The 23,005-nt window shown below is 38.2% G+C and overlaps 3 protein-coding genes across 5 annotated transcripts; 2 read left to right on the plus strand and 1 right to left on the minus strand.

The window, feature by feature from the left end:
- Positions 1–993: 993 nt before the first annotated feature.
- LOC147499639 (sugar transport protein 6-like) lies at positions 994–3,651 on the plus strand. Its single transcript, XM_086561433.1, has 4 exons — positions 994–1,483; positions 1,611–1,930; positions 2,123–2,749; positions 2,985–3,651. The coding sequence occupies exons 1-4, from the start codon at positions 1,357–1,359 to the stop codon at positions 3,444–3,446; spliced, it is 1,536 nt and encodes a 511-aa protein (XP_086417559.1). The 5' UTR covers positions 994–1,356; the 3' UTR covers positions 3,447–3,651.
- A 748-nt stretch (positions 3,652–4,399) lies between these two features.
- LOC147499640 (sugar transport protein 8-like) lies at positions 4,400–8,044 on the plus strand. Of its 3 annotated transcripts, none has more exons than XM_086561436.1 (4): positions 4,400–4,821; positions 5,769–6,088; positions 6,492–7,118; positions 7,363–8,044. In XM_086561436.1, exons 1-4 carry the CDS (start codon positions 4,719–4,721, stop codon positions 7,795–7,797), a joined length of 1,485 nt encoding a protein of 494 aa, XP_086417562.1. In that variant the 5' UTR covers positions 4,400–4,718; the 3' UTR covers positions 7,798–8,044. The 3 variants fall into 3 exon arrangements, with proteins under 3 accessions (XP_086417562.1, XP_086417563.1, XP_086417564.1); XM_086561437.1 differs by lacking the exon at positions 4,400–4,821 and adding an exon at positions 4,948–5,173; XM_086561438.1 differs by lacking the exon at positions 4,400–4,821 and adding an exon at positions 5,411–5,608.
- A 413-nt stretch (positions 8,045–8,457) lies between these two features.
- Positions 8,458–11,519, minus strand: LOC147499641 (mavicyanin-like). The gene is made up of 2 exons (XM_086561439.1): positions 10,464–11,519; positions 8,458–9,062 (listed from the first exon to the last, which is right to left on the minus strand). Exons 1-2 carry the CDS (start codon positions 10,639–10,641, stop codon positions 8,668–8,670), a joined length of 573 nt encoding a protein of 190 aa, XP_086417565.1. The 5' UTR covers positions 10,642–11,519; the 3' UTR covers positions 8,458–8,667.
- Between the last annotated feature and the right edge of the window lie 11,486 nt (positions 11,520–23,005).

Below are 23,005 nucleotides of genomic sequence, written 5' to 3' on the forward strand. Positions count from 1 at the left end.
TTGGTTTTGGAGATAAAACCAAAATCAAGGTTTTGGAAAACCTAACCTAAGTAACCAAACAAGTCGAGAAGGATTGGAATCCGCACAAAAACAAAGAGAACCTTTACGAGATACAACCCTCAGAAAGAGATAAGAGTGATCTAGTAAGGTGAGAGACTGAAAGGAGAGATTGTAATCTTCCTTCCCATTTTATTAAGAACTGGCTCTTGTGGAAGTAGGCATCATTGGCCGAACCACGGTAAATCATTGTGTTGTGGTTTGTTGTTTAACTGCTTTACATTATTATATGTTGTTAATAGTTGTTTAGTGAGTTGGGCATGTTAGTATAGGTTGTAGTTGATATTTAGATTTTGTCCGGAGTTGAAGTGTGTTCATACAAGTTATCTGTGTAGTGGGGGAACCGATTGGTATTGGTGTAATCCCCAACAGTGGTGTTGGCAAAACCGCGTGAGTGATTTGATATAGCACTAAAGCTAGAACCAAATATTGGCCGATTTAGTGTTTGGTTTGGTGTTTTCATCAATATGTGACTCTCCTAAAACTGAAAAAATACCAAATTGTTGGAAATTTGGTGTTTGATGCTAGGTTGGTATCACTCCTAAAAATGCTCTGAGATGTAGAGAGCACGTGCCACGTACTAGTAACTTATAACGCACGAGTGTGGGTTTGTGGACGAGATCAAATTATTATGACAACTCGTGTTTTAGTTGCTGTTAAAAGGCTTTCGTTAGATTTGTTATGATGTGATATATCCAAGTTTTTTCAACCGAATGAGTTTTATATAACACAGAATTAACACGATATGTTTAATGTTATATGTTATTTTTTATGAATCATATTAACACAGAATTAGATAAATGTAGATGGCAACGTAATCTGACTATTTACGAACCACCATCCTTCGATCAGAATTCAATCTAAGAATCAAATGCTTTTATTAGATTCTATGTACACAACAAATCTAATATATGCCAATGACAAAGTGACAAACCTAAAGCTCAAATGCATATCAAAACAGAAAAACCACATCCACTCTTTATTTAGTCAATCCAATAAGTGATTTAGTGATGCAGATAATATCCATTAGAATTGATAATTGCTTGTCCACTTAAAAAAAATGAAAATGAAATTGTCCTAGTCAAACGCTTATATTGTACAATCTTGGACAAAGAGTTTCCTACGGATCAGCAATGAGTTTTATTGCATCTCTTAAAACCCCATTGTAGTCTGGCATACTTGGGATATAGTTTTTTCATCTTCTTTTCTGTTATTTTAATAAACTCGGATTTTCTTAGTAGAATTGTTCGAACTCTTTTTGTTTTAGTTTTTCTCTTTTTTTGTTTAGGAAAAAAAAACATGCCTGCTGTGGTAGTTGCATCCAATGCGCCAGAATTTGAAGGAAGGACAACAGTTTATGTTATATTGTGTGGAATTATTGCTGCCTTTGGAGGTTTCATTTTTGGTTTTGACAATGGAATTTCAGGTCTATATTCAAAATCTGATCGTAATCATTACTGTTACTTCATGTTTTTAAAAGAAGTGCACTGGATGTTCATTAGTGTCTTAATATGAATTTCGTTTTTGTTTGCGTGACTTTGGATGAATATCAGGTGGTGTAACGGCGATGGACGATTTTTTAATGAAATTTTTCCCTATTGTATATGAAAGGAAGAAACGCGCTCATGAAGACAACTATTGCAAGTATGATGACCGAAATCTTCAACTGTTTACGTCTTCACTGTACCTTGCTGCACTTGTAGCAAGCCTTGTAGCATCAAAAGTGTGCTCTAAATTTGGTCGGAAGCCAACCATGCAAATAGCATCTATTATGGCCCTGATAGGAGTCGGCTTGACTGCTGGTGCAGTCAACATGCCCCTTTTAATCTGTGGGAGGATTCTTCTTGGCTTTGGGGTCGGATTTGCTAATCAGGTAAATGGTTTAATTTATGACACCTTCGACCTCTTATGGAATTAAATTTTGACATACTTAATTGACAAATTAATTTTAACATGAAAATGTGCAAGAGCCCAAGAGGTATTACTGTATTGGCAGTCTATCTATCAGTGGTTTGCATTTGAAACAATACAACATATTCTGATCTATAGGTGAAACAATTTGCAGGCAGTACCTCTATTCCTCTCTGAAATAGCTCATTCAAAAATCAGAGGATCACTCAATATTATGTTCCAACTCTTTGTAACGATTGGTATTCTTGCTGCAAGCTTAGTCAATTACTTCTGCTCAAAGATACATCCATACGGTTGGAGAGTAGCCTTAGGCATAGCGGGTATACCAGCCGTTATTCTATTCTTTGGCTCCTTGTTCATCGTTGAGACCCCTGCAAGTCTCATCGAGCGAGAGAAGCTCGAACTAGGAAAACAAACACTAAAAAAGATCAGAGGTACTGACAATGTGGATGCCGAGTTTGATTCGATTGTCCATGCAAGCAAAATTGCGCAACAAGTCAAGCATCCATTTAGAAAGCTCATGAAGCCAGTAAGCCGGCCTCCACTAGTTATTGGCGTCCTACTGCAAGTGTTTCAGCAATTTACAGGAATCAATGCTATAATTTTCTATTCCCCAGTCCTCTTTCAGACAGCCGGTTTCAAAAATGACTCTTCACTACTGTCAGCAGTTATTGTTGGGCTTGTCAATGTTTTGAGCACACTAGTTTCAGTTTATGTAGTTGATAGAGCTGGAAGGAGGGTTTTGCTTCTTGAAGCGTGCTTCCAAATGTTCATCACCCAGGTGAGCTTACACTAACTTCATGTTTACTTCATGTGAGAAAAGGAAATTGAATGGCTAGGTGCACCTCAGGCAGGATAGGCAGTCCTGTGATGTGTGGGATCCAAGTCCAGGCACATGGAGTGAACATGATCAAATACTAGCTAGTATAGCAATTGTTCTAATCGTAGTTCTTCATTTCGACGCATGAGTTTTGTGCCATTGGCATTGGTTAAGTACTAACTTTAATATGATGCAGGGCATTATTGGTGCTATTCTGATGGCAAAATTGACACCGACGAGCACTCTACCACCTAGTCTAGCGATCATAGTTGTGGTACTTGTGTGTGTGTTCATAATGGGATTTGCTTGGTCATGGGGACCACTTGGTTGGTTGATTCCAAGCGAAACCTTTCCAATAGAGACCAGAGCAGCTGGTTTTTCTTTGGCAGTCAGTATGAACATGTTTTGCACCTTCCTCATTGCACAAATCTTCTTGTCCATGTTGTGTAAATTGCGCGCTGGTATATTTTTCTTCTTCGCTGCATGGATCTTGGTCATGGGATTATTTGCTTTCTTCTTAATACCCGAGACAAAAGGTGTACCAATCGACGCAATGGTTGAAAGAGTCTGGAAGAAACATTGGTACTGGAAGCGCTACATGGTTCATAATACTCATTATGACTCAGATGATGATGAAGCGAAGGATCCAAAAAAATAGAAGCCCTCACAAAATTACTTCTGTTATTAGGTTCTCATCCAAAGGAAAATGCCAAATTTTCATAAAAAACGGGATTTTCCTTGACAGCATTGTAGTTTTGTTTTGTTCCTAGTAAACTTCCCTTTTATATGAAGTTCCTTGTAAACTTCAACTGTTCATTGTGCCTGACTAAATTCGCATGATGAAATTTAAATCCTTGAGTCGATTATTGTGCGTGCTTCGTATCTCAAGTTTAGTTTGAATTAAGATATGTTAAGATTGCAAGTCCAGCATCGCCACATAGGGAGTTTAAGATTAAGTTAAATTACTTTTGTTTTCTGATCGATAATAGGGAGGCTGAGGTCTTAACATTATAGTTACAAGTTACAACTAAGTCATTTTCATCCCATCCTCCTAATTGACATTTTGAAAATTTAATGTTTTACATTATTAGTCGTTTTCTTTTGGGTGAATAGATTGTTTTATTTTGATGGAGAAACAGAAACTATGTTCATTCACAATAATTACTGTGTCAATTTCATACTTACAAGTTTGTATCTGGATATGGCCGTTTCTTTCCAGTAATCCAGTGTAAGGACCACTTATATATAGTGAAGTAAGTGAACTGGTTACAAAGAGTCAAGCACCACCTACAAAAATTTCCTAAATTCGTGGGAATTACTCCGAACTCTTTGCATAGGTTGATCATTTCCACACGAGCTAAAATCAATCCTTGAAAAAACTAATAGTTCCAACAGAAAATTTCCTACAAAACTACAATTCAAACACGCACATAGAGAGCTGATCCTAGAAAAAGGCCAGGGTAACAGAAATAGGAAAGATTCATATTAATTACTTACCATGTGGTCCGATGTAAGGGTGTTAAAAAAAGGTGTCATTGTAATTTATCCACTTTGGATAATTGTTACACATCATCGTAATCCTTAACATTAATGCATCACAACAATTTTGGTGCTCTGGTGAGACTTGACTTTCTCAAAATGCTTTGATCCGAATAAAATCCTCCTAAAAAATAGGAAACAATATCAAAGCATTCCTATAAAAGCAAGTCTAGTGACTAACGTTAATTGTAACAAGTCTTGTTACCATAGCAAGTCTAGTGACTACCGTTTTCAAGTATCCAACTCTTTTCCTAATTATCCTTTTATCCGCTATAAGTACTCTCACTCTCTTCTATCTACTACCCTTTCTTTTTTACTTCTTCTGAGTGTAGTTTTCCATACTTCTTCCTTCTTGTTTGCTGTATTGTTTATACCATAAGAAAAAAACATAATGGTAGAGCAAACGAGATTTTACTCGAAGACTTTTATATTTTTCTGTTGGACTGTTGCAGCTTTTGGAGGCCTCATGTTTGGTTATGATATTGGAATTTCAGGTATTTAACATTATTAGTATTTGTTGCATAAGCGTTTTAAAAAAATCTGTCCATGAAACTAGTGTATGAAGGCGCACGTCTCAAAACTTGGACTTTTTATCCATTAAAATATTACAGTATGTACGTGATTCTACATTGAGATTTGCGCCTCCACGAAAGAACTTTGTAGCCTAGACCTTTAGTTTTTATCCATGTAATAGGAGTCCACGTGGATCAGTACAAAACTTATGTTGCTGATACCATCTAGGATTTATATTTTAGGATTTTTAGGCAATTACCAACGATGTAGTTAGCTTGTCATGTTGATCTACGTAACGTATCTATAGAGAATTAGCTTGATTGAAGACTTCAGGTGAATATTTTTTTGATATGGTAGAAATATATTGCTTGAATATTAATTCTTTGCGAATTTGACAAGAATCAATGAAGAATTGAATTGTCCTAAACCAGCTAGCTGATACATATCTAAACACCACAATCTGATCCCAGATTATTACAGATATCTGATTTTTATAAATATATTGTTTTCAAATTGGTGGATCACTTTCTGTCTTTCTAGAACTCATAATGTGCCTTCGTAATTACTAGCTTGCTTAGAAGATTGTAACCATTTGATGAGCAGAATGTTTCCTTGTAGGCAGCAATTTGTCTGTTTACGTTCTAATGATTTTGGACACGAACAACGTGTACTTTAAGTGTGCTGCAAAATATCATTCTGATTTACACAGATTTACGCTGATACGAATGTTTTGTTTCCTATAGGATTATATACGTTTACTCTAAACTGGTAACGACAACGCACAGTAATGTATGGTGCAAAGTTAGATCTAAAATATTGGCTATCTGATTTCTGATTATGATTATTGTTGTATACAATATGATGCATATCTGTTATTTTGACTTGAAAATGTATTGATGCTGATATTATTAATTTGTCCTGTTTTTAGGTGGAGTAACAGCTATGGATGACTTCCTAGAAAAGTTCTTCCCCAAGGTTTATGAAAAGAAAAAGCACGCAAAAGAAGATAATTACTGCAAATATGATAACCAATACGTTCAGCTTTTCACCTCTTCGTTATACCTCTCTGCACTTGTGTCAAGCTTCTTCGCCTCAAAAATATGTTCCAACTATGGAAGGAAGAAAACGATCTTACTTGCATCAATCTTCTGTTTGATAGGAGTTGCAGTTACTGCCAGTGCCCCGAATATTCTTTTGTTGATCGTTGGGCGGATCCTTCTTGGAGTCGGGGTCGGATTTGGTAATGAGGTATAATCTATGACGGCTTTAGTACTTAAAAACTGCTTAATGAAATGAAATACATATTTACCTTTATAAGATTCATATTTGTTTCGCTAGACCTTCTGGTAATTGTACCAACGGGTATATGGCATTGAGGCATGTTCCGATGTTTGGTGTTGAAAACTTGAAATCCCACACTGGCTATCGCTCAAATCCTTTTTTAACCTTGCGCGACTGGTTAATCAAATGCCATAATTACGTGCCTACATGTTCCATCTCATTGTTACGCTGTTATATGCATGTTAAGGGGAAGATAAGGGATTGCTAGATGCCTAGATCGATCTTAATAATATCTAGGATAAAATGAACAACGTTTTGAGTTCCTGTGTCTTTAGCAGTTCTAATCTATTTGGCAAATTTTCATTTACAGGCAGTGCCAGTGTTCCTGTCTGAGATTGCGCCGATCAAATATAGGGGTGCAGTCAATATCATGTTCCAACTCTTTGTGACTATTGGTATTGTATGTGCAAACTTAGTTAACTTCTTATCGTCAAAAGTACACCCAAATGGTTGGAGGCTAGCCTTAGGTCTGGCTGGTGTGCCTGCCAGCATACTTTTCATGGGTTCCTTAATCTTACCAGAGACCCCCACAAGCCTCATAGAACGTGAAAAAGAAGAAAAGGGGAGAACAACACTCCAGAAGATCAGGCGTACTGGAGATGTTGAAAAGGAGTATCAAGAAATTGTAGTTGCTAGTCAAATGGCTCGACAGGTTGATCATCCCTTTAGGAAACTTCTGAGCCGTCAAAATCGCCCCCCACTAGTCATTGGAATCTTGCTTCAAGTTTTCCAACAATTTACAGGGATTAATGCTATAATGTTCTATGCGCCTGTTCTCTTTCAGACTGTTGGATTTAAGAACAATGCTTCGTTGCTATCTGCTGTCATTACTGGTTTTGTAAACGTGTCAAGCACATTGGTCGCAATCTATTCTGTCGATAAGTGGGGTAGACGGTTTTTGCTTCTTCAATCATGTGTGCAGATGTTTGCGAGCCAGGTAATATATTACTCTTCTCATGTCTCTTTAATTTCCACATATTTCTTTGTCCTGCCTTTGTGTGCTGTAATTAGAGCCATTGGCTTCATAGGTGCACCTACCACACTACTGTTGGCTGATTAACATCATTTACCCCTGCTTATATAGACCGATATTGGAAGGATAATAATGTCAGTAAACTCTCTGCAGAGTCATCAAGACATTTTTAAAATGTTCTGACCCCTCAATATTCTTCATGATGCAGATTATAATTGGAATTCTTCTGCAACTACATTTAACAGCTACTAATAATTTGGACGGCACAGAGGCAAAAGTCGTGGTGGCGCTTGTATGTGTTTTTGTTGCTGGCTTTGCATGGTCATGGGGACCTCTTGGTTGGCTGATTCCAAGTGAGACATTCCCCTTAGAGACTAGAACTGCAGGTTTTGCCTTTGCAGTTAGTTCTAACATGCTCTGCACCTTCATCATAGCACAATCATTCCTGTCCATGTTGTGTAATATGCGTGCGGGTATATTTTTCTTCTTCGCTGCATGGATTGTAGTCATGGGTCTGTTCGTATGTTTCTTTGTGCCTGAGACAAAGAACGTATCAATCGATGATATGGTTGAGAGTGTTTGGAAGCAACACTGGTTCTGGAAGAGATACATGGATGATGACGACAATAAAGGCAAGCCATAGTGGTAGCATCATTGCAAGGGAAATATAGATATCCATCTGTGTCTGTGTTTTCCTGGCTTTGTTCCTCTTTTTTGCGCATTAGATACTTGAGTTTTGGACTCCTGCTTCCTTTTCATTTCTTTTTCTTTTTTTATTTTTTTATCTGTTTGAGCTAGTGCTTGAATACAAGATATGTATATAATGTTTTTTAGGTAGCATTTTATAATTAGTTTGCATCTTAGTTGCTGGTGCAGCTTTTGGACCAAAACACAGGCCCTTTTCTGTTTCGCTTTCGCACAAATCAACTATGAACTTGCAGGTTCTTCAAACGAACCGAAAAGGGTCTTGACTTCATTCATAACTTTAGAGTCGTAGACAACTTAACTGTTCTCAATAGAGTCTTGAGCTCATTTCGTAACTTAGATTAACTTAATTGTTTAATTATTAATGAGTTGTGAGTCCATCCCTAACAATAGATAATCGGTCAAGCAACAAATTCTTTTTTTTTGTAGTTGCTTTGAGTGATTGATAGATAGATTTGGTCCCATCTATTTTCCAGCACTGTATATATAAACAAGAGATTTACAAGCCCTTTCCCTTGGTAAATCTGGAAAATATGCAAATAGATTTAAATGCCATGGTTATCAAGTGCTCACACACTTATAGTCTTATAGAAAGCAGTTTTGATCTAACCAAAATACGAAAATGAAATTAATTAACCGCAAATGCTTTAAAACTGTTTATAAACACAACAATTCAAGTAAAGCTGTACTGACTCGGTGATTCAAGAATCCCTTCTGGCCCACAAAAAAGTTCAAACTATTTATTTGCTACTTAAATTACTAGTATCCCAAGGACAACCCCTAGCCTCCACTCTCTCCAAAAAGTTCCTTAGACGGCAAGAAAAGCTGCAAAACCAGCCAGAGACAAGGCGACTAATGCAGAAAGACCCTTGGAAGGAACTGGAGCATTGCTCTTAGGAATAACTGTGGGAGTTGATCCTGGTGCACCTGAATCTGAAGTCATCGGCGAGGGAGAAGGTGACATACCAGCACCGCCAGGGGAAGGTGAAATTGAGGCGCGGGTAGGAACCCTGATGTCAACTTTCTGTCCGGACTGGCAGTGGCCAGGGACACCACAAAGGTAGTAGTAGTGGCCGGTCTTCTTGATGGCGATCGAGTCCTTGCCTGAAGTGTAAGTAGCTAGAGGAGATGTCACATTGCAGGAATTGAATGAGAGATGGCCCACTTGCATGACATTGTGGAATGCAGTATTGTAGTTGAACACTATACATAATCACCAACACCATAGCAACAAGAATGAGTAAGTTTTATTTCAAAATATTTGACGAACAAAATATGATTTCACACATTAATTTCCAACTCAGAATAAAATAGCTTAGAAAATGAGGACGGGCCCAGTATAAGCCCCCAATTCAATCAAATTGGGTTACGCGCATACATCCTGGGCCAGTGGACCCGATTGACCTTGATTAAACGATACGCCTAGACTAGGCTCAAAGTTTTTCCGGGTCAAGTCTCCAAACCATTTTGGTGGAAGTTTTAGATTGGCACAGGGTTGTGGAGAAAAACTCAGTGGTGTGTACGTATGGCTGGCATTTCATAAAACACTGCAAGATAACCACTACCATTCTACTGTCTGCTTGAATGAGAAAAGTTCTGAATACCAACAACAAACCACTAAACCAGTATAAAGTATCAAACAGTAGACTTGGACCACATCAAGCACCACTCATTTTTGCTAGGCCCACCCCTAGTCACAATTTATATTATTCTAGGTATGGCCACATTTTATCACATGGCTTCACACCTCTTAAAATGGTACTCCACCACCAACCTATTAAATGACTCAAAAAATTCAACACCTTTGATTTCTAAAATTACATCATTAATGGAAAGCAAAATCACAAAGCAACAAAACAAAATCTTGTTTTCATACGTCAAAGATGGTGTCATGATGATGATGGACACATGGAGAATGTGAAATACACACTTAGACAGTAACCAGGGATTTGTTTAAGATGATTCAGTCCACAAAAGTAGGAATAATTAGCTTTATGTCAAAGCAATTATTAGAATATAATATGCCAGATGTTTGATTTACAAGATTTTACTCGACAAACGTGGACCATCAAATAATGCAACCATTTTTAAAGCTTTGCTACTAGTGGACACATGCCACTTGGAGCTACAATTCCACGCATCAATGTGTTATGTGTCGGTAGCAGATAGAAGAGAGCTATAGAAGACGGGAAAAATAATGTAAATAATCATAAATAATGCTAAGAAAGTTTGTTTAACTGAAGACAGTCTTGAAATTGCATTTTCCAGCTTTGAACTGAAATATTGACAGAATGATCATAAATAGGTTGATATAGGCAAAGGGGCAGAATTTGATCTGAGCTGAGGTTTGACTCTGACAAAGTCAGTTGTCAGAGGGCCGGGGTACATCATGTACATGTACATGTGCACAGTCTGAATGTACTGAGGGAGGTTGCATTCTAAAATTTCAGAGATAGATAAGAAGCAAAAGGCTGAAATCATTTCTTGAAAATATGAAATTAAGAAACTAAAAGCAGACGAAAATGAAGCTACCAAAGCTAGACGATGGAGAACATAACAAAGAAAAATATCCAACTTGAAATGAAGAGAGATAAAGAAGCTTACCGATGGTATCTCCAACATGGAAGGATTTTGAAGCAGCCCAGGCTGTGTAATTAAAACCTCCAATAGTAGTCCACCCTGTAGCATCACCAACGATGTGAACAACCCCCACTGTGACTTGCAAAGTTGCCAAAAACACCACAAAAACCAAAAGTGCCATGTTTCTATTGTCACAAGCCATGGCTAAGGAAGAAAGGAGAGAATAAGTGTGTTTTGTTTGAAATGTTTAAGTGACTTTTGTGATTTTGTCTTCCTCTTTTTATAAGAGAGGAGTTTGAGGAAGCAAGTACCAAGGCTTTAAAGATGGTCTAGGTTGTTGAGGAAATGTGGAGTAGAAATTCTTCTAACTAATAATAAGGCACTGTGAGATTTTTTTCCTCAAATGACCATCATACCCTCCAACAAGCCTCTCTGCTCTCTAGCCTCTAGGTATAGCCTCTAGGGCCACTTATCTCTTATCTGACATTCCGACTTATCAGTCACTAGTCACTTACTATATTATACTCTGCATTTGGCTAGCTGACTCAAAAAAAGAAGAAGGTACATCTGTTTTTTTTAAAGGGTACGATGCAGCTGTGATTCCTGTGAAGCCCGTGATCAGAATAATCACGGTGTGTTAATCCAGTGTGGCTTAGGTCAGTGCATAAAACCTAACGTCTACCATGTTGCACAGTAGGTAGAAAAATGCCGCACCATGCAAATTCTTTTAGGTACAATATTCTTTTTTTTTGGTAACCTGCAGTTGAGGTACATTATTCACTTTGCATGATTAAGAAATGTGAATGAGCATCTAGCGAAAATATGTTTATTATCATGCACAACTTCTTGTAATGCTTGGTCATGGCATTAAGATGGTCATTGTAAGTTGTAACACTTGTGGAGGCCGGCCAGTCATCACAGTCCTACCATGGATATTCATTCAATCACATGAGATAAAAGCTTATCTATATGTTGAAAAGCAAAAAGAAAAAGAAAATAAATTGGTGCAGATGATGAATGCCCATTGATTAGCAGCTAAAAGTGTTAAAATAAATTGGTGCAGATGGTGATGAATGCCCATTGATTAGCAACTAAAAGTGTTTTATCTTTGAAATTAATCATTTTGTTAAATTGCAATAAGTAGCTTTTTTTTTGGTAAATTTCTGATTCGGCCATGATAATGTCAATGTGTTTTCAATTCGGCCGCAAATTGCAACTCAGCACATTTTGTCAGCAACTAGTGAGGTAATCAGGTAATGTCAACAACTTTTTGCACTGAGTTGCTGATAATAGCCGGATTAAAAACAAAATGACATTATCATGCCGGAATTGGAAATTTACCCTTTTTTTTTTTTGATTGGCAAGCTTGTCGTGGAAATGCTCTTAGTTGTATTCGATGCACATCCAAATTACAAGGCGTGTACTCTTGATCCAAGGATTCGACTTTCTAGTAACCGGTTACTGGGATCAAATTCCAGCAACCGTTACAAGTCACCGTTGATTTAGATCCGAAATCCGTGTGTGTGCGCTGAGATCTCTGTGTGTGCCGAGACCCGTAACCGAGACAATCCAATGGCAACTTGTAGTGGTTGCTGGGATTTGATCCCAGTAACCCCGGTTACTGTGTAGCCTGACTCTTGATCCAATTTACATTACGTGTTTGTAACCGACCATCACACTACGCTTTGAGAAATTCGGACATTCTATAGCAAGTAACTAACATAAATATGTACAAGATTTATTGAGAAATTATCATGTAATAACTCAACAGACTCACAGAGTAAGTTGTTCTCTCCTCAATTTTAGTGCACGTACACATTTACCATAATTTTTTTTTTTTTTTTGTGAGCATTTACCATAATTTCTAATGCTAGGTCAATGTACGATGCAGTTGGAACACTTTTAAGGGAAGTTGAGTGGGTGGTTGTCTTTGGATCCAAGTGAAGTGGGAGATATCATAGTGACATTGCCAAAAGTTCTATAATTATATTCACTTTTCCCACCTCTTAAAACACTCTTTTTGGTTAAGGTTCCGAGTGTCCAACTTCGATCAGATGCATGCATCAAGGCTTCTTCAAGGAGGTAGTAATAGTGCATCTCTTAGTCTTAACTCAATTGTCAAGCTTTAGGTCAATTGTCAAGCTATTTTGCAACACCTGTTGTTGAAGAGGTCTTTTAGAGCAAAAGGAGTCTTAAAGTAAACCATATTGTCTAATTATCAAACCAACAGCTACTTGTAACGGCTTGAAATGGTGTTGTGCACCTTTAAAAAAGTGAAAAAGAAGCACTAGCTGCCTTTACCTGTAAAACATTCCATTTCACATTAAAGACCTTTCACATTTCTTTGTCATAAACCTACTTTGCCCATTTCAAAGGAGGAACTTATTTGTAGAGAAAAAGGGATTTTTTTTTCTCTTTCATGTCTAGAGCGCACCTGCGCCTCAGATGGGCGCGACCTGCGCTGTGACCAGTGTTTTGAGCGCACCTGCGCCTCCGATAGGCGCGACCCTCCAGTGTTTTGGGCGCACCTACGCCTCCGATGGGCGCGACCTGCGCTCCACCAATTTCGACCAAAAATTCACCGCTTTTTTGAAGCTTTTCGAAAAATAGTATAAAAATAGGTTTTTCGTAGAAACCTAACTTTTCCAAAACCAAGAAAAGAGAGATTATAAGAGAAGCAATTTTTTGTGAGTTGAGTATTCATTCTTTGTGAGTGAATTGAGAGACTTATAATCTGTTACTCGGACATCTAAAAAGCTTGGAACTTCGCTTAGTGTGGGCGTAGGCAAATTCGAACCACGATATATCTCGTCTTGTGGTTTGTTCTTCTTTAATTTTACATTAATTGTTTTACTTTATATGCTTGTTATTTGATATTGAGAAGTGTTGGGATATTGCTTGGAGAGTGTTGAAGTCTTGTCTATTGAGAAGGATCGATTCTTGTGTTGGATTGATCCGTTTGTTGTGGATTACGTTGTTTCCGCAGTCATTTATTCACATCATTATTTTACAGGGGAAACGGGAGATTTTAAAAGTATCATGTTCCTTCTTTTTGGGTGATATCGTATAATGCTGATATATTATTGTTTTGCATACCGTAAGCAATTTAATATAAGATTATCGGGGGGAAAAAAAATGCAATTTAATATACATTGATCCAACGAAATCCAGTTACTAAAACAAAAGGGAAGGAATAGTTCAGAAATTTTAGAGTTAGAATTGTAGTTATGCTGTCTGCGCGTACATGTTTGAAACAAATGTTGATATGATTACCAAAAAAAAAACAAATGTCCTATAAGGCTATAACACCATTTTGACTGTGGACATTCCACATTTGTTTAATGTTTTGCTGCTACCACGTATCCAGCTCGTGCAATATGTGTTTTCACTTTTACAAGCTAGCAACTTAAAGAATTCTACAGCGTAATGATCCTTACTGATTGCAAGCGGCTTAATAGTTTATACACTGACCTAAAATATATAGAGAGAGACATTACAAATTAACTACAATCATTCTAAACAGCATATTAAACCAAAGTTTAGTTCAAAAGTTCAAATGTAAACAAATCCTAAATGATAGGAGGTTATACTTCAGTAGAAGTGTAGAACCACCAAATTTGTAACCAGGCCTATGTCTTCATCTGGATACAAATGTATTGCATGAATGCGTCTAATAAAGCCTATCTTATTGTAATACATCATAAATTTACTCTCAACTCCTTCACTCACTACTCCCTAATCACTACTATCAATATTCTTCTTCGATCTTTTTTTATTTCTCATAGCACTTTTTTCCTAAACAACCTACTAATTTGCGTGGTAATACACCACAAGTTTCTTCTCCTCTCCTCACACAATCTGTACATTCAATCTAAGCAGAAAATGTTTCCAGTTGTCCACATTCGGTCGATATAGTAGAAGTGTGCCATAATGGGTCTCGTGCAGCAGTGTGGAAGTTGCTCATATGTTTGGTATCGACAAAATTGCTCTCCAGTAAAAGTGTACACAAACATTTGCGACTTGGAGAACATCGTGATGGGATAACTGTTCAAGTCCAACAAGACCATTAGTATGATCACTAGTTTGATTTTTTGAACATAAGCAACACTCAATTGAATTTCGAGAGAACACCGTGATGGGATAACTGTTCAAGTCCAACAAGACCATTAGTATGATCACTAGTTTGATTTTTTGAACATAAGCAACACTCAATTGAATTTTGAAAGAATCTTGGTTTAAAACATCATTTACCCTTATTTTCCTGTAGTGTCTTCTTCAAAGTTGTCATCTACTTTCTTCTTTTTTTTACGTTATTTTCGTTTCTAATTAATTAACCTCGATGGTAGAAATACCTATGACAAATGGAGTAACGTACTCCTATACATATTAACTTCAAGATTTCAAACAGGGACCAACAAGTAAAATTGGTAAAACCTTCAAGTGATGAATACCAGAACTCCAGAAGTCGGCCTGGGGTCCAGACCCAGCAACATCAATATAATGAGTTAACCAATCTTTGTTTGAAAACAGGCTTGCCAATAAAAAAACAAACTTAAACATGTCAATTGGAGTTTAATGTTGTGAGTATAAACTGCAAACTGAAATTATTTCCGCGTTGCACCACTTCGAAGTTAGAACAATTCAATTGCAACACTTCACATAAAAAAATTGCAACACTTGTGCGTCTCGCCCTAAAGCCGAAACCATAACCAAGTTGTAGCCCAAATAATACTTTCAGGCGTAAAATATCAAAGATTCTATGCAGATTTTCCAAAAGCCCAAATACAATAAATTTAAGCTGTCCATCATATGAATGGGCTGGACCAAAAATAAGCATTCAAGTGTCTCTTTTCTACTCTAGTTATAAGCCACTAAGCCAGGCTTAAGTTACATTAAGTTGAGTTGACAGTTGAGACCATACCTTTCACGTGGCATCTGAGCCCTTTGGCATCGGTGACGGACACAATACTTTATTCATGTTTGCCTTCTTCAAGTGCGTACCACTCATTCATTCTCCATGAAGCCATCATAAGACACATCACCTATTGATATCTGATCAAGGGTCACCTACTCATTATTGACGAAGAGATGAACTGAAACGATGGAAAAAAAGAGAGGAAAAGATGGAAAAGGAGGAATAACAATCAATATGAACCTAAACGAGGAAACACTTACTCATTATTGAAGACCATAATCAGAGATTGAGAGTGCTCTTCAGGGAGGACTAGTTGTAGAGCGGGAATACGCACTTACTAATAGTATATATAAGAGCAAAGGAGTTACAAATATGTGGGAATAGTGACATAGTGTTGTACTACGCGAGTCTAGAGCAATACAATGATGTAGTACAAATGTACAATGTTGAAAGGAATTAAAGGAACTAAGCAAATGTTGTACTACTAGTGCAGTACATGATATTCTAACATGTCACCCATGTGGAGTGGTTAGAAATTGAGCTAAATATACAGGCATACTTGATTAATGAAATTTATTGCTGGACCATGAAAATAGAACTTCGGCCAAATGGTGGATAGTTAATTCGGCAACAAGATGCAAGAGGAAAAATAACTCAACAAGGACTTTCATTCATGGGCCCTCTGCGAAATCCTAACACTAACACCGTACCTTGTAAATACCGATTCTTATCTCTAAGACTTGAACTGATATTACACTACTATAAATAAGTAAATAATCAGAAAGGGATTTGAGATTGAGGAGAAGGTCGGTCAACATGGTTGATTGCCTCAATTGGTATGAAGCAATGAGTTAGGTTGCACCCCAAAAGATTTTGGGGAGTTGCATAATGTGTTAAATGTACTCAGGCTTTCCCTTAAACAGACATGTTCATGGGAAACTTATATAACGACTTTTTAATTTATGCTTATGAACTTGTTTAACAGACGACGATATATAAGTTGTGAAAGCCACTATATAAACTGCTCAAGACACTATATAATATGCCCATTAAGAGAAAGCCTAGTCAAATGTATTGGGGTTAATACCAATACCAATCGATTTCCCACTACACAGATAATTTGTATTTGAACTCAATTCAACTCCAGACAATAATCTTAATATCAACTACGACCTAGCTAACATGTCAAACTCGCTAAACAACTATTAACAACAAATAATAATGTAAAACAGTAAAAGCAAACCACAACACAAAGATATGTCGTGGTTCGGCCAATGGTGCCTACTTCCATAAGAGCTAGTCTTTTTATAAAGTGGGAAGAAAGATTACAGTCTCTCCTTTCAGTCTCTCATCTTACTAGATCACTAATCTATCTTTACAGGGTTGTATCTCTATAAAGGTTATCTCTCAATCTTGATAGCTTTCAAGATTGGGTTTTCTCTGACTTTTGTGTTGTCTCTTGTGTGTTTGGTTTCGCTAAAAACCCAAACATATAGTGCAAAACTCGCGGTTCCACAAAAATAGAATCCTACCAAAATAGGCATGGGCGCAGGGCACGCTCGGAATTATACTATCGAGGACGCGGGGCGCGCTCTTGCCTTGGACGATGTCCAAGCACTTTAGCGCGGGGCGCGCTCTGTCTTCTCCACACAAGCTGAACTAATTTCTCTCTTTCTCCTCATGTGAGGGATAACTCCAACAATCTCCCCCTACTGAACAGTGAGGGGGGATACATCCATACAATTTCCAAATCAACAGGAGGAGTCTGCTACTATTTCGGCGGTAGCACAACAAACATCAAACTTACCTTTCAATAAGACTTTGGTCATCATATTCGACCCGTTCTTGTCGGTATGGATCTTCTCGATACACAATTGCTTATCTTCGAGTACTTCTCTAATCCAATGATAACGCACATGTATGTGCTTGGATCTAGAATGGAAACTCGGATTCTTGCTTAAATGGATGGCACTCTGACTGTCACATAGAACTACAAACTATTTCTGCTTTAACCCTAGTTCGTCGAATAACATTTTCATCCATAGCATCTCTTTGCAACACTCAGTGGTTGCAATATACTTAGCTTCTGTAGTGAAGAGGGCAACACACTTTTGCAACTTTGATTACCAAGAAACTGCTCTCCCTGCAAAAGTAACCAGATAACCGAAGGTGGACTTCATCGAGTCAACATCACCTACCATGTCTGCATCGGTGCAGCCTTCAAGTAAGGGCTTACTTCCACCAAAGCACAAACACGATTTGGAAGTGTCCTTGAGATATCTCAATATCCACTTAACACCTTCCCAATGCTCTTCCCCGGATTTGACAGAAATCGGCTTACAACACCAATGGCGAAAGTAATATCCGGTCTTATACACACCATTGCGTACATCAAGCTGCCCCACTGCAGATGCATAAGGAATCTTTCCCATCTGACTCTGCTCATGCTCACCCTTTGGACACATCTCTTTGGTCATCTTTGAACTAGCCACCCGGATTAACGATCGGCCCGGCTTGATCCATGTTGGATCTCTTCAACACCTTCTCAATGTAGCTTTCTTGAGAAAGTCACAACTTCCCACTCTTTCTGTCACGAGTGATCTGCATCCCAAGTATCTGCTTTGCTTGACCCAAATCCTTCATCTCAAATAGGGGTGTGCATGGGTACCCAATTACCCGAACTGGAACCGGAACCGAAACCATTTATAACGGGTCTGGGTCCTAAAATGTTAGACCCATTTAAAGTGGGTCTTCAAGAACCGACCCGATAAAGAACCGAACCCGTTAGAACCGAATAGTAAAAAACCGATGGGTACCCAAACCGAAACAGGAACCGATTAGTTTGATTTTGATATATAGAATTTAGTATTATATTACACTAAATAAAAACAAACCCAAACATTATTATTATATATAGTATTATATATAGTCTATATTTGTTAGGTGTAAAATTATACTAAATATATATAACATTTAGCATAATAGTGAATATGTGTTATTAAATGCATCTTTTATAATATTACATTAAATATGTGTATTATAAATATTAATAATAATATTTATGTGTCTACGTCTATACGTATAGTCGTATACTATGAATTAACGTATGCACTGTCTATGTTAACTAATACATGAACGTGTACGTGCTTGATATATTACATGTATATATATTAAATAACGAATACGTGCAATGCTAACTAATTAACAATTGTGGTACATATGGTATTTATTCTATATATGACGCATTACGTATAGTATAATATACATATGTTCGATTTAAAAATATACACATACATATAATGTATGAGAATGTATTTAAAATTTTTAGATAACTTTCAAATATTATTATTGAATTTAGGACCATTACTTCTTATGAGAGGACAAAAATATCGATGACAAGTGTTATAGTCCCTGTAAACCAACTTTTATATCGGTTATATAACTAAAAAAAATAATTTTAGCAATAAAAATGTATAACCCGATAAGGAACCGAAACCGGAATCGGAACCGACTTAATTAATGGGTATGGGTCTGGGTTTTCAAAATATAAGAAAAAACCCGAAAGAACCGAACCCAATAGGAACCGCTAAAAATAGACCCAGAACCAAAACCGGTAAGAACCGACCCAGAACCGACCCATGAACACCCCTAATCTCAAAGGACTTACTCAAGTCTTTCTTCAGTTTGGATATCTTGTTGATGTTTGGGCCAACTATCAACATATCATCCACATACAACAAGAGCACAATGAAATCCCCATCTGGAAATCTCTGAACAAACACACAATGATCGGAAGCAGACTTCTTGTATCCTTGCTTCTCCATAAAAGAATCAAACTTTATGTACCACTGTCTCAGTGCTTGCTTCAACCCATCCAAGCTCTTTATCAACTTGCATACTAGGTGCTCATTGCCTTTGACCTCAAACCCCTCTGGCTGGTCCATGTAGACATCTTCTTCAAGGTCTCCATGAAGAAAAGTTGTCTTAATATCTAGCTGCTCAACCTCTAGGTTCATACTTGCGGTCATACCCAATACCACCCAAATAGCAGTCATCTTCACTACAGGAGAGAAAATCTCATCAAAGTCAATCCCTTTTCTTTGACCGAATCCCTTCACAACAAGGCGAGCTTTGTGCCTTGGGTGAGGATTGTTCTCCTCATGCTTGACTTTGTACATCCACTTATTCTTGAGAATTTTTCGTCCTTGTGGTTTCTCAACTAACTCATAAGTGTGATTCTTATACAAAGAATCCATCTCGTCATGCATGGCCTTCAACCATTTTTCTTTGTCTGTACCTTCAAGTGCCTCTTGATAGTATATAGGTTCTCCACCATTCGATAGTAGCACGTACGTATATAGTGGATACTTGGTTGAAGCTAGTCTCTCTCTGTTTAACCTCCTTGCCCCATCTGTTGGTGCCTCAAGAGGATGCACTTCTGCTTGCTCTGGTGGTGGTTCATGCAACTCATCTGCATCTTCTACACTAATAGGTTATATCCCATCATGAGCAATAAGATTCTCATCATGAGCTTCAAGCCCATGGTTCTCTACATTCTCAATGCTTTATGCACTGCACGTTCCACATTAGGAACTTCTGGTTCTGAATCAACGAGATCATTGGAGAAAGCCTGTAGCTTCTCACCCTCTTCAAAGTCTGCTATGGTTTGGTCTTTCAGGAACACAACATCTCGATTTCGGATTACCTTCTTGTTAATCGGATCATAGAGCTTGTAACCAAACTTTTCATCTCCATAACCCAAAAAAATGCACTGCTTGGCTTTGTCATTAAGTTTGGATCTCTCATCCTTCGAAATATGCACAAATGCCCTGCACTCAAATACCCTCAAGTATCCATAATCAACATCTCTGTCTGACCATACTCGATCTCTCTGGATAATCACTATTTAGAGGCTTTGACAGCGATAGGTTGATCACATGCACGGCTGTACACATTGCTTCTACCCAGTAGGTTCTAGGTAACTTAGAGTGAGACAGCGCGCATGCATCTCATCCTCTCTACAATGGTACGATTCATTCTCTCTATTATTCCATTTTGTTGCGGTGTCATGGGAACGGTCTGCTCATGATGAATCCCATGACTCTGACAATATTCTTCAAACGGCCCAATGTACTCACCCCCACTATCTGAGCGAATACACTTCAACAACTTCCCAGTCTCTCTTTTCACCATGCTGTGGAATTTCTCAAACACGTCAAGTACTTCATCCTTGGTCTTCAAACTATAAGCCCATATCTTTCTTGAAGCATCATCAATGAAGGTCATGAAGTATGAAGCTCCCCCATGGGACTTCACTTATATAGGACCACATAAGTCTGTGTGCACTAGTTCAAGGACATTGTCCTTTCTGTGAGATGGGAATCTTTGGAAAGACACCCTGTGTTGCTTTCCTACCAAATAGTGAGTACATGTATTTAAATGTGTACCTTTAATGTTTGGCAAGGCCTTTTGCTTAGCAAGAACTTCCATCCCTTTTATGCCCATATGACCACGATCTCTCTTGTGCCCACGGTTGAGGAGGAAGCTTCTTCTTCACAGATTCACTTTTGATTTATACAAACTAGCCTGTGTTTTGTAAAGAGAGCAAGTTTTCTTCCCTCTGGCTGCTACAATAGAACCTCTGCTCAGTTTCCATACCCCGTTACCAAATGAGTTTACAAAGCCATCGTTATCTAATTTCCCAGCCAAAATTAGGCTTAGCCGAATGTCAGGGACATGTCTTACATCCTTGAGTGTCAAGGTGTAGCCGACATTGGTTTCTACATGAACATCTCCAATGCCTATAATCTTCAAGACACCACTGTTACCCATCTTCACTTCACCATATTCACCACAGCTGTAGGTAGTGAAGAATTCCCTGTACAGTGTGACGTGATAGGATGCTCCTGTATCTATCATCCACTTTGTATCCTGACATGAGGTACTAAGACAACACTCACCACAATCTATTAACAAAAAAAAAACTCACCACAATCTGACACAATTCCCACTAGGTCGTCAACTAGTGCGGTAGTATCTCTACCTGTGTTTCTGTTCCTCTGCACCATGTCTTCATGTACACAGTTATTCTTTTCATCCCTCTTCAGTGTTCTGCACTCATATCTGAAGTGGCCCTTGGTGGCATAATAGTAACATTGTATCTCTGCCTTAGGAGTTCTAGCTTCACCCCTAGATTTACTTCTGTCATCACCTCTAGAACGAGATGGTTTTCTGTATTAACATATCCCCCATTTCTCTGTGACAAGGATCTCTGAGCGAGAGGAGCTGCCTTTTGAACTTCTTCTAGTCTCCTCATTCAACAAAAACGCGGTAGCCATCTCCATGGTAACGATTCCATCCTTGGCTGCTCCGTGTAGAGAGACCACTAATGTCTCCCAACTTTCGAATAGAGAGCCTAATAGAAATAAAGCCTCAACTTCGTCTCCCAAATTAATCTTCATCAAATGCATCTGATTGATGGTATTCTGTAATTCGTTAAGATGCTCAGACATTGAAGAACCTTCTTGGTACTTCGTGTCGGCAAACTTTTTAACGACTAACACTTTGTTTCCGCCCGACTTCCTCTCATAAAGGTCTTCGAGTTTCTTCCACAAGCTAAAAACTGTTGTCTCTTGGGATACATGGTGAAAGACACTGTCGTCAATCCACTATCGAATGTATCAAATTGCTTTTCTGTCAAGCTTGTTCCACTCAGTCACAACAACCGCTTTCGATTTTTCTCCTCCATTTTCAATGGGTTGTGCCAAGTCCTTGCAATAAAGCAAGTCTTCTATCTTGACTTTCCAAATGGTGTAGTTCTTCCTATTCAGACTCGTCATGCGAGTGTTTATTGAATGGTCCATTTCTACAAGTTATTTAAACTCAAATCTTCTCTCAAGAGTTTTGTCAAACACCTTTCGACCAAGATTTGGATAACCCCTAATCTAACCAAGGCTCTGATACCATTTGTTGGGGTTAATACCAATACCAATCGATTCCCCACTACACAGATAACTTGTATTTGAACTCAATTCAACTCCAGACAATAATCTCAATATCAACTACAACCTAGCTAACATGCCCAACTCGCTAAACAACTATTAACAATAAATAATAATGTAAAGTAATAAAAGCAAACCACAACACAAAGATATACCGTGGTTTGGCCAATGGTGCCTACTTCCACAAGAGCTAGTCCTTTTATAAAGTGGGAAGGAAGATTACAATCTCTCCTTTCAGTCTTTCACCTTACTAGATCACTCCTCTCTCTTTATAGGGTTATATCTCTGTAAAAGTTATCTCTTAATCTTGATAGCTTTTAAGATTGGGTTTTCTCTGACTTTTGTGTTGTCTCTCGTGTGTTTGGTTTTGCCAAAAACCCAAACATATAGTGCAAAACTCGCGGTTCCGCAAAAATAAAATCCTGCCAAAATAGGCATGGGCGCGGTGCACGCTCTCGCCTTAGACGATGTCCAGGCGCTTAAGTGCATGGCACGCTTCATATTGGCTTGTGGAGGGTGCGGGGAGCGCTCTTGCCTTGGACGATGTCCAGGCACTTTAGGGAAGCGGGGGCTTTAGAATGGCTTGTGGAGGGCGAGGCTCTGTCTTCTCCACACAAGCTGAACTGATTTCTCTCCTTCTCCTCATGTGA

This window comes from Coptis chinensis, chromosome 5 (genome assembly GCF_015680905.1).
Source record: "Coptis chinensis isolate HL-2020 chromosome 5, ASM1568090v1, whole genome shotgun sequence".
NCBI classification, from domain to species: Eukaryota; Viridiplantae; Streptophyta; class Magnoliopsida; order Ranunculales; family Ranunculaceae; genus Coptis; species Coptis chinensis.